Here is a 15,231-nt window from a genome sequence, read left to right on the forward strand (position 1 = left end):
ATTCGCTCCACCCTAGATTAGGATTTCCCACCACCCTTATCTCTATCCGTCCTGCAAAGCCCGATGATACCCCATCTAACATACACTCCATTTGCAAAAAGAAATGGTGGAAAGGTTGCTTCCTCTATATGTTCATGCATGCAAATAACAATATCTAGAAGCTTGCTTTATATCTCATACCAAGTGAAATAAGGAGCATAGGTGATGTATGGAATTCTACTTTACTTTAGAGAAAATGATTCTTGATCTTCATATTGACTAACCTTTTTAGAATATGAACTTAGATCATGTAGCTTAGATTTTGTGCGGGACGGGACGTTATAGATAGTATAAGATTCAATGTTAATTAAAAAAAATGTAGAACTTGAACCGCTAGAATGTTCATACAATGATTTTTAGACTATATATATAATTTTCTTTATTTTTATTTTTTATATTATTTTTTATGTTTTTCTTATGATAAGCGATATGTTACCTCAATTTTTTTGCTAAGCACTCAATGAGGATATTGACGGATGAACCATTTTAAGTATATATATTAAACCTAAAGGTTAAAACTAAATTTTTGTAAACACAATGATATTTTTTAAGAGGAAAACTAAAGGTTAATTTTACTTTTTTTGTTGCCTACTTTTTAAATTAATGCCACAATTTTACGTTAAAAAAAATTTTAAAACTCAACCCTAAAAACTAAAAAGGACAAAAAAAAAAAAAAACCTTCGCTAGAAGGAGGGCTTGAACCTCCGACCTTGTGGTTAACAGCCACACGCTCTAGCCAACTGAGCTATTCCAGCTATGCATAATGCTTGCTTATTTATATTAATTTAACTATTTTTCAAAAGATGAAAGGGAAAAAAGATCTCATCGCAAATCAATCTTCTTTTACAGAATATTATTTAACTGACAGATTCTTGTGTTTCTGTAATACTTGAAGATCTTATCCTATCTAGCAAGGGCAGATTGAAACTTCATCACTACGCCCCTGCTGCTGTAATCTGATCATCCCTGCAGGGAAAGCAAGCCATTCCAAAGGGCAAGAAAAAGTACCATAAATGAGCTACCTTACAAGGTGAAAGAGCGCCATAAATTAGTGACCCAAAAATGGAAACAAGAACAGCACAGATATAGCTAGGTCACCACCACCTTGTGGCAATAAAATGTACCATTAATGTCTTGTGATACACACAGCTTAGAAGCCTGTAAAAAACAAGTAACTGCCCTACATCATCATCATCATCACACACACACACACACACGCAAACTTCCACCTAAAAACTCACCAACTCCAGCTTTATAACGGCACCACTTTCATTGCTTTCTCACACTCCCCAAACTCCACGCCCCCCCTCTATTCACAAGGTTACAAAATTCTCTCTGGGCCCTCCCTTCCCCTCTTCACACGAAACCTAAGGTGCTCATTTCTGTCCCTTTCTGTAATTCAGGAAGTTCTCTTTGTCCGATCTGTGTCTGCATGTTTCTGTTGAGATTGATTGTTTATTGGAAGCTGCCTAATAAATTGGTTAACTCATCCTCTTTATACTCAGCCCCCACCACTGCTCTCAACACAGTTCATAAAAGTTCTCTGGGCACCTCCTCACCAGTCTTCTTCACATCAAGGTACTCATTTCTGATCTCCGTCTCTGATCTGTGGGGTTTGCACTGTCTTTGGATGTTAAGATTGGTTACTGATTAGTTCACAAACCCGATGAATCCCTTTTGTGCGTGATATTTATGGATATACATATAAGTACTGATCGTTTAGACATTGATTTCCACACTTCTGACATGTATTTCTCACACTGATTTGTCATAAAATATTAGGAGAAGATCATCAATATATATTACATGTTGGGTGATGAATTTCGGTTGTTTTACATTAGTTTAAAACCTTATACCTCTCTCATTGATTATTATATGATACGACATTGTATTGAGTGTTTTTTAGAATTTCAACAGATTCTCCTGCCTAGAGATCATGGAAAAGATCAGGATGGATTTTCGAGTTTTGTCAAAATGGTTCTTGTTTATTTTTGTAACAAAATTGGGGCAAAATGTTTTGATGATCGAAATTGTTTCAGCGTACGTAAAGATGTTTAGATCAAAAGCGAGAAAGTTTTTCAGAAACTTCATATTACGAGACATGACAGACCTGACCCTCGATAGGCGGCCAGGCAATGCATTATTTCAGGGTTCCAACTGATTTATGACATTCCATCCTCCTCACCTACATACGAAACAAACATATATCACACCTACGAAACAACATTAATTTGAGTACTTAAAAAGTACTCCCAAACTGATTGATGATTTTTTTTTGTTTTGTTTTTTTTTTTATTAATCTGTCTAAATGAGATTTCTTTAATCAGTGTCGGCATAAAACTGATCAGCTAAGAGTATGGGAAGCAAAGCACCAAGGTGGGCTGATCAATGGGGCACAAGGGAGGATTACGATGGCAAGCTGAGTAGCCAGGTAGGGCACGGCAGCAGCAGCAAGATGGATGGTGTCAAGTCTGCGGCTTCTGCGGGACTCTTCAAGGCCAAGGCTGCTGCAGTTGTTGGTGCCCAAAAGGTTAAGACTGGAACCTCCCTAGGGTTTAGATGGGTCAAGAATCATTATCAGAAAAGGGTCTCCAAATGATCATCACAATGATCATATTCATGTTATCGATCTTCTTAATTTTATGATCTCAGACCAGTCCAAAACAATATATATATATATATAGTTGTTTTAATTATTATTATTTTAAAAAATTGAATTATAATAATAAAATAAATTAAAATGGTTTCTGTATGAAGACGAGCCCACTGGACAATCGTCTAAGCATGCATTTCTATTTGTTTTTTTTTTTTTTTCTTTCGAATAGTTTCTATTTTGCGTGTATTTAAGTCTTTTTTTTTTTTTTTTTTGCCATGATTTATTGAGACTAATGCATGATATATATCGGTTCATGATTTGTTAATTAATATGTTATATTCCTACGATGACACATATAAAAACTAATTTCTAATGAAAAATTAATTATTTCCGATTTTAGTTTCAAAAAATTAAAATCTTTCTATTAAAAATACTTGAACCAGGCTAGGCTAGCTATTCTAATTAATTTGTGAAACTCGGAACGATATTATTATTAAAATAAGATGAGATATAGGATGTATCGTAATATCTAAATTAAAAGATATTAATTGGAATGTATAGAAATATCTATGTTTTTTGTCATTTATCTGTATAATTATCGTTTTTTTTACTTTTATCGGTCCAACTTATATTAGAGACCCTTCTAAATTGTCAGGCAACGACGAAGCCCAAGATGATGAAGAAGTTGGTCCAACCTATATAGACTTATAGAGGCTGCTGAGTTAAGAAATTAAACAAGAGAGCTCAAGGCCTAACTCTACTTCCAAGAAACGTGTTAAAGCCCAAGCTCTTTTTTTTTTTTTTTATGGTAATGTAATCAAACATACAAGAGGGGAGATGGGGTGTCCTATACAAAACTTCCATTACAGTGACTGCATGCAATCTTAGGAGGAAGAGGGCTGAAATTAAATATAAATAAATAAGCAATAAACCGAAGGTTCAGGCCCATGTTACCTAGCTAAGCCGAGGAAGGAACCATTACAATCGATTACTTTGATCCAACAAGTGAATCGAGTTGTTGTGACTTCAAGAGAACACTAAGGCATGCATTTATTTGTTGAAAAAATCTGCTTCAAAGTTTTACTTCGACTTGAATATCCTTGAGAGAAAGTACAAGTGGTGAGTCTAGTCTTGATAAACATCTAGCATAGATTAGTAATTCAAAATGTGGGTTGCTTCAAGACAAAAACACTAAACTACACATACATTCCTTATCGAAAAAGTCTCCTTAATTTAACTATGGGTGCTACCCCCACCCCCCGGACGAGGGATGCCCTTGTCCTTGGCATCGCCCCCTTGGATGGGGGCCCCCGGCCCCGTCCAGATGTCGGGGGCAGATTGGCCGGCCCCCCACAACCGTCCACCCCACCCTACCCAATGCCCATGCATGACAAAAAAGTGCATAAATCCAAAACCAAAATCGAAAAACAAAAAAAAAAAATCATAAACCAATCGAAAACAATAAATCCACATATCCAACCCTAAAATTCACAAATTCATCATCTAACAATTATAAACACAAATTGAAAAAATAAACTTAAAAAAACTACAACTTTCTGCTCCGACACGACCATGGGTCTGAGCAAAAAACCACAAACACGAAGGGGTCATGGGTCTCTTCAAAAAATCCACTGCCACGTTGTGGCCCATGGGTGTCCGAGACATTGTGTCTCACAACCATAGACTCACTAATTTCAGCCATCAAGAAGAACAAGTTGAGGAGATTGGAGAGAGAGAGAGAGAGAGAGAGAGCAAATAACCTAGGATTTTTTCTTTATATAGTACTAAACCAAAAACCTAAAGATATCGTTTTGAAATTTGTATATGTATATATGTGTGTATATATATCCTCCTTATACTTAAAAGCGGTTATAAACTGATAAACGGTAATAAACAGTAATAAACAGTAAACTTGTTTTATGCTTTTCTTCTTCTCCATACGTCCCTCTCTACATCTTCATAGCAAAATCACAACAAAATCACCACAAAATCACAGCAAAATTACTACAAAATCACAAAGTTATCACACAAATCACCATACAAATCACAAAATCACCACACAAGTTTCTACACAAATCACAAATCAGGGGTCGTCGGCGAAGGACGAGGCTGCTGATACTGGTGCGGTGTCGTAGGGGTGGTTAATGGCGGTGCTACGGGGAGAAACTCATGCATGTAGAGGGGCTGCGTGAGTGGGGCTAGGGAGGAGGTACAGATGGTGGGTTCCATAGAAGTGCTCCACGGCGTGAGGGGAACTCGGTGGTGGTGCTTGGTGGAGCTGGGGCTGAGCCGCTATGGCGCAAGGGTGGAGAACTCGTGCATCGAGACCCATTTCAGGTTGCTCACGGTGGCTGAGGGACGAGCTGCCAAGGAGCTTCGACGATGGGGTTTGCTCGCCGACGTGAGAGAAAGCCGGTGTGATGGTCGATTACGCCGCTGGGTGGCGCACGGCGGCGTTGGGCTGCTTGAGGGAGGAGATTGGGTGAAGAGAGGGAAGATGTGCATGGGGAAGGAGAGAGAGGGAGAAAGGAAAAGTGAGGGAAAATATTAGGTTTGGAGTTTTAAATCACAATCCTTCATCTTGAATCTTCAGATTTAATTTAATGGTAGAGGTTTAAATATTGATTTAAACTAACATAAAATAGATAATTAAAATATAAATATTATATCATATACTTAAAATCAACTTTAATTTATAAAATATTAATTTTTCATCATTAAATAAATGATGAAGTTTTACTGAACATTTTTAAGAAAATAAAACTATCTAATTAATTTAAATTTTTAATATAATTTAAATTCCATAATAAATGATGAACATGAATAAACAGTAATTTCACTCTTATGCATCAGACTATTTTAATATTTGAAGTCACACTTTATTTTTTTCTTCAATTAGACAGATGTGGTAAACATGATTTGCACGTTTAGCCACTGTTAGTATGTGTGTGTGTATATATATATATGTGTGTGTGTGAATAGACGGGACTTAATGTAGGTGGGCTTGGGCCCAATCCGGGCCCCATTCCCGTGACTAGTGGCGGACCTACGTTTTCTCTAAGGGGGGCCTCCCCCCCCCCAAAAAAAAAAGTTTTAAAATATATCCTATATTTTATTTATAATTTTATAAATATAGCAAATGGAACCCAAAAAATAAATTACAATCCTTTAAAATTTTCGAAAATCTCAATATACCTAAAAATGTCTTTCTTTAATTTTTTTCCTATAGTTCAGAAATTTTATATAATTTCTATACATTATTTATTTTTAAGGATGTGATCTCATCAAAATTAAATTAAAACTAAGTTTAGAAAAAATAATAAACTTATTAATATGGATCTCTTTTTTTTGTTATACAATATTATACTTCTTAATATGGAATCCAAAATGAAAATATAAGAAATATCATTTAAGGTTGATGATGTACATGAAAAATAGTTTAGAGGTTTTATCCTCTAGACTTCATTGAGTAAAAAAAAAAATTATTTAAGGTCTTAATTATAACATTATATGCTTAATGTGATATGAAAATATATAGATTTTGCATGAAACTTGATAAACTAACTTATATACTATAATGAAAGATGACCTTTAAAAAGATCACTTAATAGTTTCTATGAAGAAAATAAATTCTAAATATTTTATTATAAAAATAATAATAGATTAATATTATTTCATGAAACATTATCGTCAGAAATTTAAAACATATATTAAGTTGTGTTTTTTAAAATTTTATTTTTATATATATGTAACAAATTATTGAGATTATATATAGTTATATTTTTATGATTTTTCAGTTTCTTTTTATTTTATATAAATGTGTCGCACAACAGAAAAGTTAGCCCTCCCTTAAATAAGTTCTGGTTCCGCCACTGCCCATGACTGCTCATTCAGAAGCGGGGGCGCCGGGCCTCCCAATGCGCATTTCGTATAGATTAGTAATTCTTAAAGTTTATTTATGCAAATATCCTTTTGGGATCGTCACTCCAAAGTTTGACGTAATCCAATAATTATTGAATGCGTATGGGTTGTGAACTCATACATGTTTAAAGAAATAATTATCGAGATAAAATGCTTGGTGTACATGTTCAAAGGATTAATCGAGAGATAGTCAAATACACTTGTAAAAAAAAGTGAGAGAGAGAGAGAGAGAGAGAGAGAGAGTGATATGGTTGTGACTGGAATTGCATTTTAGGTGTCAAAATGATGTCACCCATGGTATTCAAAGTCAAGTCTTGTCCATCAACATAAACTTTGCTGGGCGGAATGAAGACCCACTGGGGCTTGTTTTGCATTAAATCGTGCACGACCCAGGATCAGTCATAAGGGGGCCCTTAAGCAAAATGCTAAAGCAACCATTGATCTGTACTGTGTATTTACTTGAGCATGGTCGACAAGTTCAACAAGTTCACTATTTTGATGAGAGTAAAGATAACAATAATAAGGATAATGCTTTCAAATACTAAGAAAAAGAAGTTAAAAGAGGACATCCTGTTACACCCCCATGATGGAGAGTGAAGATTAGGACCCGTTTGGATACAGTCACATCATCTCAGCTAATTTTAACTAATAATCTCACTACTATTCACAAGCTATCTCATTTTATCTCGCTAAAAGAAAAACTAATGGTGATTTTTGGTTTTAAATCTTATCATTTTTTTTTATCACACTTGATGACATGACATATGGCAATTGTATGATGATAATGACAGATTCAAATTTAAAAACAATTAGGCTATAAAAGTAGTCTGTTTTTTCATCTTTACCAAAGGATTGCAGGCAGACAGCAACATTTAGAAGCATAAATATATGCATCGGTTGCAAAAAGTGAATGAACAACTGCTGAACCTACGAAGTGCCCCATGGGTGGTTGGATACCAAAAAGCAAAAGATTCTTTCGGTTTGATTCATAAATGCCGATGGAACAGAACCAACATCCCTCTTCCTCTACTCCATCCTCCATAAATGCTACATTAAAAGCTTCAGATTTCTCCTCGTGAGCTTCTTTCACGATTCTTGTAGCTTCTCAAATTAATGCTCCAACCTCCCTTTGTTGTTGGGTAGTTGGAAATTTTAAATGCAACTCCTTCAATGCTACCATCGCCAGCCCTCTATTTTTGTTGCATATCGGGGACTACCTTCTTTAAGACATCTCTCTCTCTCTCTCTCTCTCGTACATATATAGGATCATCACCACCCTCACAAAGCATTGTCCTCACTCGTGTTTAGAGCTAGCCAGCCACTCTCACTGCCACATAAGAAGAATTTCATTTTCTTCATATGATCTCAAGACTACCCTTTTAAGTTTTTGTCTTGTTAACCTGTAGAAGAACTAACATTTTGATCTATGTTTAGGGTTTATATATGTTTTGTTATTGCAGATGTGCAGAAGTACTGTTGCTGAGAGTAAACATGGTGATTCATGGGAGATCAATGGATCCGTTTAACGGGATATTGGTCCGGTTCAATAAGAAAGCCGTGCTCAAAATGTTTTGGGTGCTGCTTTTTGATTGAGCCGTGCCAATATCACGTTCCGCTGCTCCCAAATCCTCATATCTCTTATCAAGAATGCGAAGCGCCAGACAGACCTTGCTACTTCTGATCTCTTGTCCTGCTTCTCGGTTGGGGATCGAATTAATTGAAGGTGATTAAGTCATGTTTCAATATTCTTTCCTTTTTCCTTCTATCTTTATAACTCGATCGGCCATATATACCATTTTTTTGTCAATGATCGATCTTCATGGATTGAGGTACTTATTAATTAAGAGTACTACTCTCTATGCAAGATATGTCGAACGCTAGGTCTTTATCATGGGGATATATGGTCCTAGCAACTTAAAATTAGTTCATTTTAGAAGAAGAAGAAGAAGGCTGCTGCATGGGGAACTCATCCTCAATAGTCTTTTATATCTCAAAGAAGGCGGCGTCTGCGTCCTACGTACTGCAAATAGACTTGATTTCCTGCTCATCTTGTTCACCTGCATGCCTACTGTCATTTATATATGGGAAGTTGTTCAAGGAAATCAATTTACGTAAATCCATTTGTTCCTCCTTAATTTACGTATGTGTTTAGTTTTAACTAAAAGCTTCATGATTAACGTATGTCTTCCTGTACGATGTAATGATGATTTTCCATTGAAGTAATGACAAAGTATAAACTAAACTCCATATTATTGAGTAAACTTCTTACATATACTAATCTCTACCACTAATATCTTGGATTCTTGGCCATGTTTCTAAGATAACTTGCATGTTCTTCACATTAAATTACAATATTTATATCTGTTTCCCTTTCATTTGAAGATGTATTACAATGCCGGAAATCATAGACAAATGGAGGTCTAAGTTATCAGGAGTAAATTAAACGAGCTGAGACACTATGTACTGTACGTAGAACTTTGGAAAGAGATCACTGAGAGAGTACTTTCTTCAAATTCATCATGAATTCTTGAAAAACAGAAAATAAAAAACTAAAACGGCAGGAAGGAAGGTGGTGAGCAAAACCACCAAAGATTTTATATTTATTAGGAGCTTGACAGCCATGGGAACTGTTAACTTACAAAATGGCCCTCCAAGCATCAAAGAATGTGTGGTAATCGTCCCTTCCCTTCCTTTTTCAGGCTGCTACTATGGTCAATCTCCTCTCTTAAAATGCAGAATGTCCATGCAGCTAGCCCCCCCTCCCCTCTCTCTCTCTCTCTCTCTCTCTCTCTCTCTCTCTCTCTCTCTTCGTGTAAATAACATACTCTCTATACTCACACCAAAATACAGATAAGAAAAAAAATGGACGGTTGCTTCACTACTACCCTAGCTGCTTATAATCCTCCTGAGTTTGGAAGTAATCCAAGCTACATGCCTCTCAAAAAGAAGCACTCCACAAAGCATTTTCACCTTCCCCACAACGCCGATGAACCTCCTTAATCCTGTCAGCAGACCTGCAAATCCCACTGCAGCTCCAATCAAATGAAGCCACACAGATGTTGCCTGCCTGGGCCTTCCACTCGCAATCTGCAGCAGTAAGTTCATAAGAAATTTAAACTTAAAGATCCAATCGTGTTCTCAGAGTCAGTCTGAGTCAGTAACAAAAATAAATAAATAAAAGGCAGTGCCTTCTCCATAGATGAAGAAGATGGTTACCCAGATCAGGAGAATGAAAGCCAATACGCCATTTGACTATTTATAAACACCATTGCTTTTCATAAACATATCATTTATAACATTTTAATATGGAAGCCACCATACAGACTATTGGACATTATAGATATTATTGGAAATCACAAGTAGAAATTGACGAGTGATAGGAGTAAACCACAATCAAGGTAAATCTCACCAAGTAGTGAATCTGGTAGTTGAGTATAGATGTCACTATCGCAGACAAACATAGTGATATGTTTACCATTCAATTCAATAGGGGTCCATCACAAGGTATCTTTATTGAGTAGTATTACATGTACATATACTTTTACTTATAATTTTACTTATAAGACTCATTTGTTAGTTTTCTTTTGAAATTCAAATTTTGAATTTTAAATTTCATAATTTTCAGTATATCATTAACTTTGTTAGTTTTCTTTTGAAATTCAAATTTTAAATTTTAAATTTCATAATTTTTAACATATCATTAACTAACATATGGAGAAGTAAGAAGTTTTTTACATTTAGCATTTTTCTTTATTAGTTGTGCAGAATATATTTTCTAGGACCCTACGTGATAAGTTCCTCCTACCTTCTATAGACATTAAACATAAAAAATCATGGAACTTCATTCAGCCAATTCAATTTTTGTCGTTAAGTACCGCATCTCTTCCAAGACATGATGGACTTTCCCCGTGCTAGACATGAACTTGTGAATTACTAATTTCTTCAGGTAGAGAGTAATTTCAGTTCACAAGACTACATATATATTCGTAAATTAATTCATAGACTTTAAGAAAGTAGGACTTTACCAGGTGGAGTGCCACAACATAGTCTCCGATCATCGATGTGCTCCACATCAAGGCCAATAAACCATGATCCCAGCGAGACATCTTCGTTAGCGTACTTGTGTAGAACATGCCTGAAATAATTATGTGACAACCAACGTTAGTGCAAGAAAGAAAGCCAACAACCATCATATCCACGTATTAGCGTCTATTTCAAGTAAGGATATGTGATCTTACTGGTTTATCGATATGTATGCGGCCAGATCTCTAGAAATAGCATACAGCTGTCCTGTAGCATGCCGGAAATATTTGTTCCCTGCCTCACCAAATTTCCAATACTCAGGTTCATGGTATCTCACTCCCCTGTATGATAAAATGGGAAGTTAATAAAATATTCTTCTAATTAATAAATAAATAAAATGGTGGTAAGAAACTAGAAGGTAATTAGTTAATTATCAATCCATAAGAAAGAAGGACCCCGGGGAGAGCCTCACTTTTGATTAAGGACAGGACCAGATTTCATGCATCCAATATATACCCGTGGTTTTGATCGATGTCTAACTAGAGTCTCTCCAAGTGTTGCTGCAGAAATTTGAAATGAGTTGGAGTCAATGTAATATAATAAAGAGTAACATATAAAAACAAGCTGCAGAATTACTTAGCAATAGAAATCAACGCTGATCAATATCAAGTCCTTTGAGGCATCAATAGGGCTTGATATTGTTCCAAAGGTGAAAATTTATCACAAATTAAGGTCATTGCTTGAAATAATGATTGCAAACCTCGGATTGAGTTGCAGTTCTCAAACAAAGAATACAAATTTGAATGATTCTAATGGAGTATGGCACCCACAAGGTTATTGTAGTAAAGAAAGAATTGACTCACCTATATTTACATGGACATCATCATCAACTTTGATGTAGAAATCTGCATCCCACAAAGCGACAGCAGTAGAAAAATATGCCTTTGTCTTGGCAGACAATTCCAGGTAACCTTCTACATGGTCCTGATCACATTTATTACAGATGTAAAGTCAAATGAAATTTTCTTTTTACATAATTAATACGATAAAAACGTCTTTTTAAGTGGTAATACTTTAGACAAAAAAAACATGGAACGACAAGATATGAATGTATTACCAGCCTCAGTAAATCTCCATGCTTTCTGTCCTCTGCTTCAATAGCTCTGTCTAGAATACCCCCTGATGTGGCACTAAATAATGACAAAAAATGTTAAATTGATCATCCATACATAATGTCTGAATTTCTTAGGGTTTTATAATGTCTATAACCAGTTGGAAAAAGAAGCCAATGCAGGCAAAATTGTCCTGGATGCAAGTTTTAGCTGATAGATTAATATTGTCATCATATAGAATTTCTGAACTACTCGCAGGAAAAAATTGTATCCAGAAACAGTTTGCACGAAACAGTAGTGAACAGAGATTGACTTGGGAGATCATACACTTTTGTTTCCAAGAGATAGACTTATATTTCTGCCTCCGAAGGGAAAGAAGATAAAGATTAAGATCTAAGATTGCCTGGAGACCTTACAGAAGGACATACATGAGTGAATAATCTGGTTGTGCATAGAAAGAGTATCCAGTAAAGAGTTTGTAAGAAAGAGGATCAGATTGTAACTGGGCAAGCAACTCAGATAAGCATTAGCACCCATCAGCTCTTATAGAAGAAGAAGCCTACGGTTTTTTAATCAGGAAGTTAATTACATGGATTTTCTGCCTATCAATTTAAAAGCTAAGCTGCTGTAGCAATTAACTTGTGATCTAAAGAAATTAAAGAATATATATCTAATTCTTTTCCAAACAACTTGCTCAATGATTTACAGTACCTTATTCGACAAACATGTGCAGGCATGCCTAATAACCTAGACCGTCCAAATACAGTATCCACTTATCCACCTTTAGCATCAAAAGAGAATTAATACCCACCTATGACCAATGACAAAACGAACAATAATGCCCTTTTCTTCCTCCAGCTTCTTTCTCTTCTCACCTAATTCAGTTTTTTTCAATAGACGGATCATCACAAACGAACCCAAATAAGCAATCAGAATGGCAAAAGAATACTCCAGATAAGCTAGGAGGAAGAAAGCAGGAAATAAAAAATATGAACCTTGTGGCATCCATGTTGCACGAACTGAATCTCTTCTCTTTCGGCTGCTAAAAGCAGTATTAATTCCTATTACCATTAGATACCTTCTTTTCCCAGATGATTTCTTCTTCATTACATCTTGTGATAAAGGAGAGCCACTTCGTATAGACTCCTGAGCTGCCCTTGCAGCAGCTAATTCCATCTCTAAGTTTGATATAGTCTTGTCTAATGTCCTATGTTCAACATACAATTACGTGTTATATTCAAAACACTAAACAACCAAATTTAGTGTTTAAAAATGGTAATTGAGATAAATAAATTATGTGTAGGTGTGCATAACTTACTGTATAGCATTATGAGTCTTAAAGACTTCCCCCATAATGTCCTTGGATTCATGCTTCACTTCTTTTAGACGCAACTAAAGAATCCCAACCCAATTAAGAAAAAAAAAAAAGAGCAAAAGAAATTCAGATGAGAAAGAATTAAACACAGTGCTTAACTCAATTTTGAGAAAGAATTAAACGATATCAAGCAATAGTAAGATGGAGATGCTCACAGCTTTTGGATCACAGCCCTCCGAAATCAGTTTTAATTTTTCAGCCTCCATTGCCGTTGTTCGCATGAAACCTTTATGTTCAGGAACAGCCCACATCCTGCACCACTTTATTTTTATTATTAAAATGTCACAAAATTTGAGCAACAAGTTTTATTTGCAACAACTGCAGCTATAATTTATCACAATTTAAGTTGCAAAGAAAGAAACACATCTCTAAGAACGTATATAACAACTTCTTGAACTAACTGAAACATTAAAAAACACAAGCTTGTCAGACAACACCAAGAAATTTGCCCATTGAACTCAAGGGGATGACCGGAATTCTTGAAAATGCAAATCTTTCTGTGTTGAAAATGTAATATATAGCCATAATCAACGTTTTACTACAATCTATACCAACCATAGAAATAGATGAAGTCTATGCAAATTTACACACCAACAAACAAGCTACAATTGTGACAATTAATTAATAACATAAACTAAAAGTACTTCCTTGGAATTTACAGAGCTTTTGGGCGGCTAAGCCTAATACCAAAAAAAAAACCAAGTACTTCCAGTTAGCACCACCAGAGGCAAAATTAAGAATACAACATTGAATAAGAGCTGTCAGAAGCGTTCTGAGTTTTGATGAGAAAATGGGACAATTAAGAAGTTGGAAGCATTCTTCAAGGTCCACAAATCTGACAGATAAAAAGAATTTATATATCACCTGTATATACGGGTAGAAACAATAAAACTGAACCATCGATTAATGATAAAAATGAATTGACACAGATTTTTGCTGAGCATTCAGATAAGAATTGACGATTTCTGACTCCTAAGTACCCAGAGTGGTACAGTATGCAGGAATGGCATCTTCAACAGAAAATTAATACAGCTTACACCCATAGTAGATATCCCTTTTAGATCTACCTCACTTCAACAATCAAACGGGTAAAGTAAGTATATCGTAGGCACGAAAGTTAATAGAAGCCCAGATACTATATGTTATAAAATAACGAAACCCATGTGAAAAATGCTCTCAATGCCATCTAGCACTAAAATTGATGAAAATTCAGAACAATCCAGCAATCCAAAACATATAAATCATTATGTTAGATACTACAAAATTGTTACCAAAACATAATAAATATTATACAGATCTCAGAATAAAAATTGAAACGTAAATTGTTTTCAAGTAATTGAACTTATTTCAGGAAAATAAACATAAATTAACCTACTTGTCAATACCCACAAGCAACGAGCTTTCAAAAAGCTGCAGCAACTGAAAATTAGAAGAAAGCATAATTCTTATTCATACCTATTGGTGAAGAGCATTCCAGCACAGAAGCAACCCAAACAGAGCAAAAGCGCCCATTTTTGTGATACAACACTTCTAGAAGACTGCTCTCCTCTGCTTTTCCAAGACATTTTCCAGCAGATTCTCCTCTATTTCCAACCCAATAGCTTTCTCAAGCGAAACCCATATACACTAGAAAGAATACTAGAAAAATTAAGGAGACCCGGAAGCAGCCAAGCCCAACTGCTCACAATCAAATTTGAAAGTGAGCTCGGGAACAAGATTTAAAGCAGGGCAAACGTACACAGAGATAGAGAGAGAGAGAGAGAGAGAGAGAGGAAAGTATCAAAGATAGAGGTTGCTCTGTTTTATAACTTCTGGGTTTGTTTTTTCTCTTTATGCTTTGCTTTGTTCTGTGTCTCCCAGTCTCTCTTCTCTCTCAACGCTTCTTTGCAAACAAGGGAAGTTGGAACAGAAGCCAGTGAGAGCCTGACAGAGGACTCCCTAACCGCTTATGCTCTTACTACCAAATTACCAGACGATCCTTGTCAGACCTTCATTTCTTTGATGACCCCAGTTAAGTTTCAGTCAAGTGACAATAATGCCCTTCGGTCAGTTGTGTATTTTTGCACATACCTGCATTTTGCATCTTTTAACTAAGGAAATTGATTACGTAAAATAAATTTATAATTTATAAATATATCTAAATTTATTTTATTATTAAATACATT

The 15,231-nt window shown here is 35.5% G+C and overlaps 1 protein-coding gene, 2 long non-coding RNA genes and 1 other non-coding gene across 5 annotated transcripts; 2 read left to right on the forward strand and 2 right to left on the reverse strand.

Moving 5' to 3' along the window:
• Positions 1 to 720: 720 nt before the first annotated feature.
• TRNAN-GUU lies at positions 721 to 794 on the reverse strand. Its single transcript has one exon. It is a non-coding gene; the product is annotated as a tRNA-Asn (tRNA).
• Positions 795 to 1,314: 520 nt separating this feature from the next.
• On the forward strand, positions 1,315 to 3,696 carry LOC109015333. 2 transcript variants are annotated; one of them, XR_004801290.1, is made up of 4 exons: positions 1,315 to 1,411; positions 1,545 to 1,617; positions 2,367 to 2,569; positions 3,291 to 3,696. It is a non-coding gene; the product is annotated as an uncharacterized LOC109015333 (long non-coding RNA). The 2 variants fall into 2 exon arrangements; XR_004801289.1 differs by having other exon boundaries at positions 1,321 to 1,617.
• Positions 3,697 to 7,843: 4,147 nt separating this feature from the next.
• LOC109022168 lies at positions 7,844 to 8,803 on the forward strand. The gene is made up of 2 exons (XR_002001187.2): positions 7,844 to 8,279; positions 8,422 to 8,803. It is a non-coding gene; the product is annotated as an uncharacterized LOC109022168 (long non-coding RNA).
• A 310-nt stretch (positions 8,804 to 9,113) lies between these two features.
• LOC118344277 (probable beta-1,3-galactosyltransferase 2) lies at positions 9,114 to 15,030 on the reverse strand. Its single transcript, XM_035684603.1, has 11 exons — positions 14,522 to 15,030; positions 13,222 to 13,318; positions 13,010 to 13,083; positions 12,687 to 12,898; positions 12,503 to 12,566; positions 11,697 to 11,769; positions 11,443 to 11,563; positions 11,052 to 11,139; positions 10,795 to 10,920; positions 10,582 to 10,691; positions 9,114 to 9,643 (listed from the first exon to the last, which is right to left on the reverse strand). The coding sequence occupies exons 1-11, from the start codon at positions 14,629 to 14,631 to the stop codon at positions 9,495 to 9,497; spliced, it is 1,224 nt and encodes a 407-aa protein (XP_035540496.1). The 5' UTR covers positions 14,632 to 15,030; the 3' UTR covers positions 9,114 to 9,494.
• Positions 15,031 to 15,231: the final 201 nt, after the last annotated feature.

The sequence above is a fragment of the Juglans regia genome, chromosome 1, assembly GCF_001411555.2.
Source record: "Juglans regia cultivar Chandler chromosome 1, Walnut 2.0, whole genome shotgun sequence".
NCBI classification, from domain to species: domain Eukaryota; kingdom Viridiplantae; phylum Streptophyta; class Magnoliopsida; order Fagales; family Juglandaceae; genus Juglans; species Juglans regia.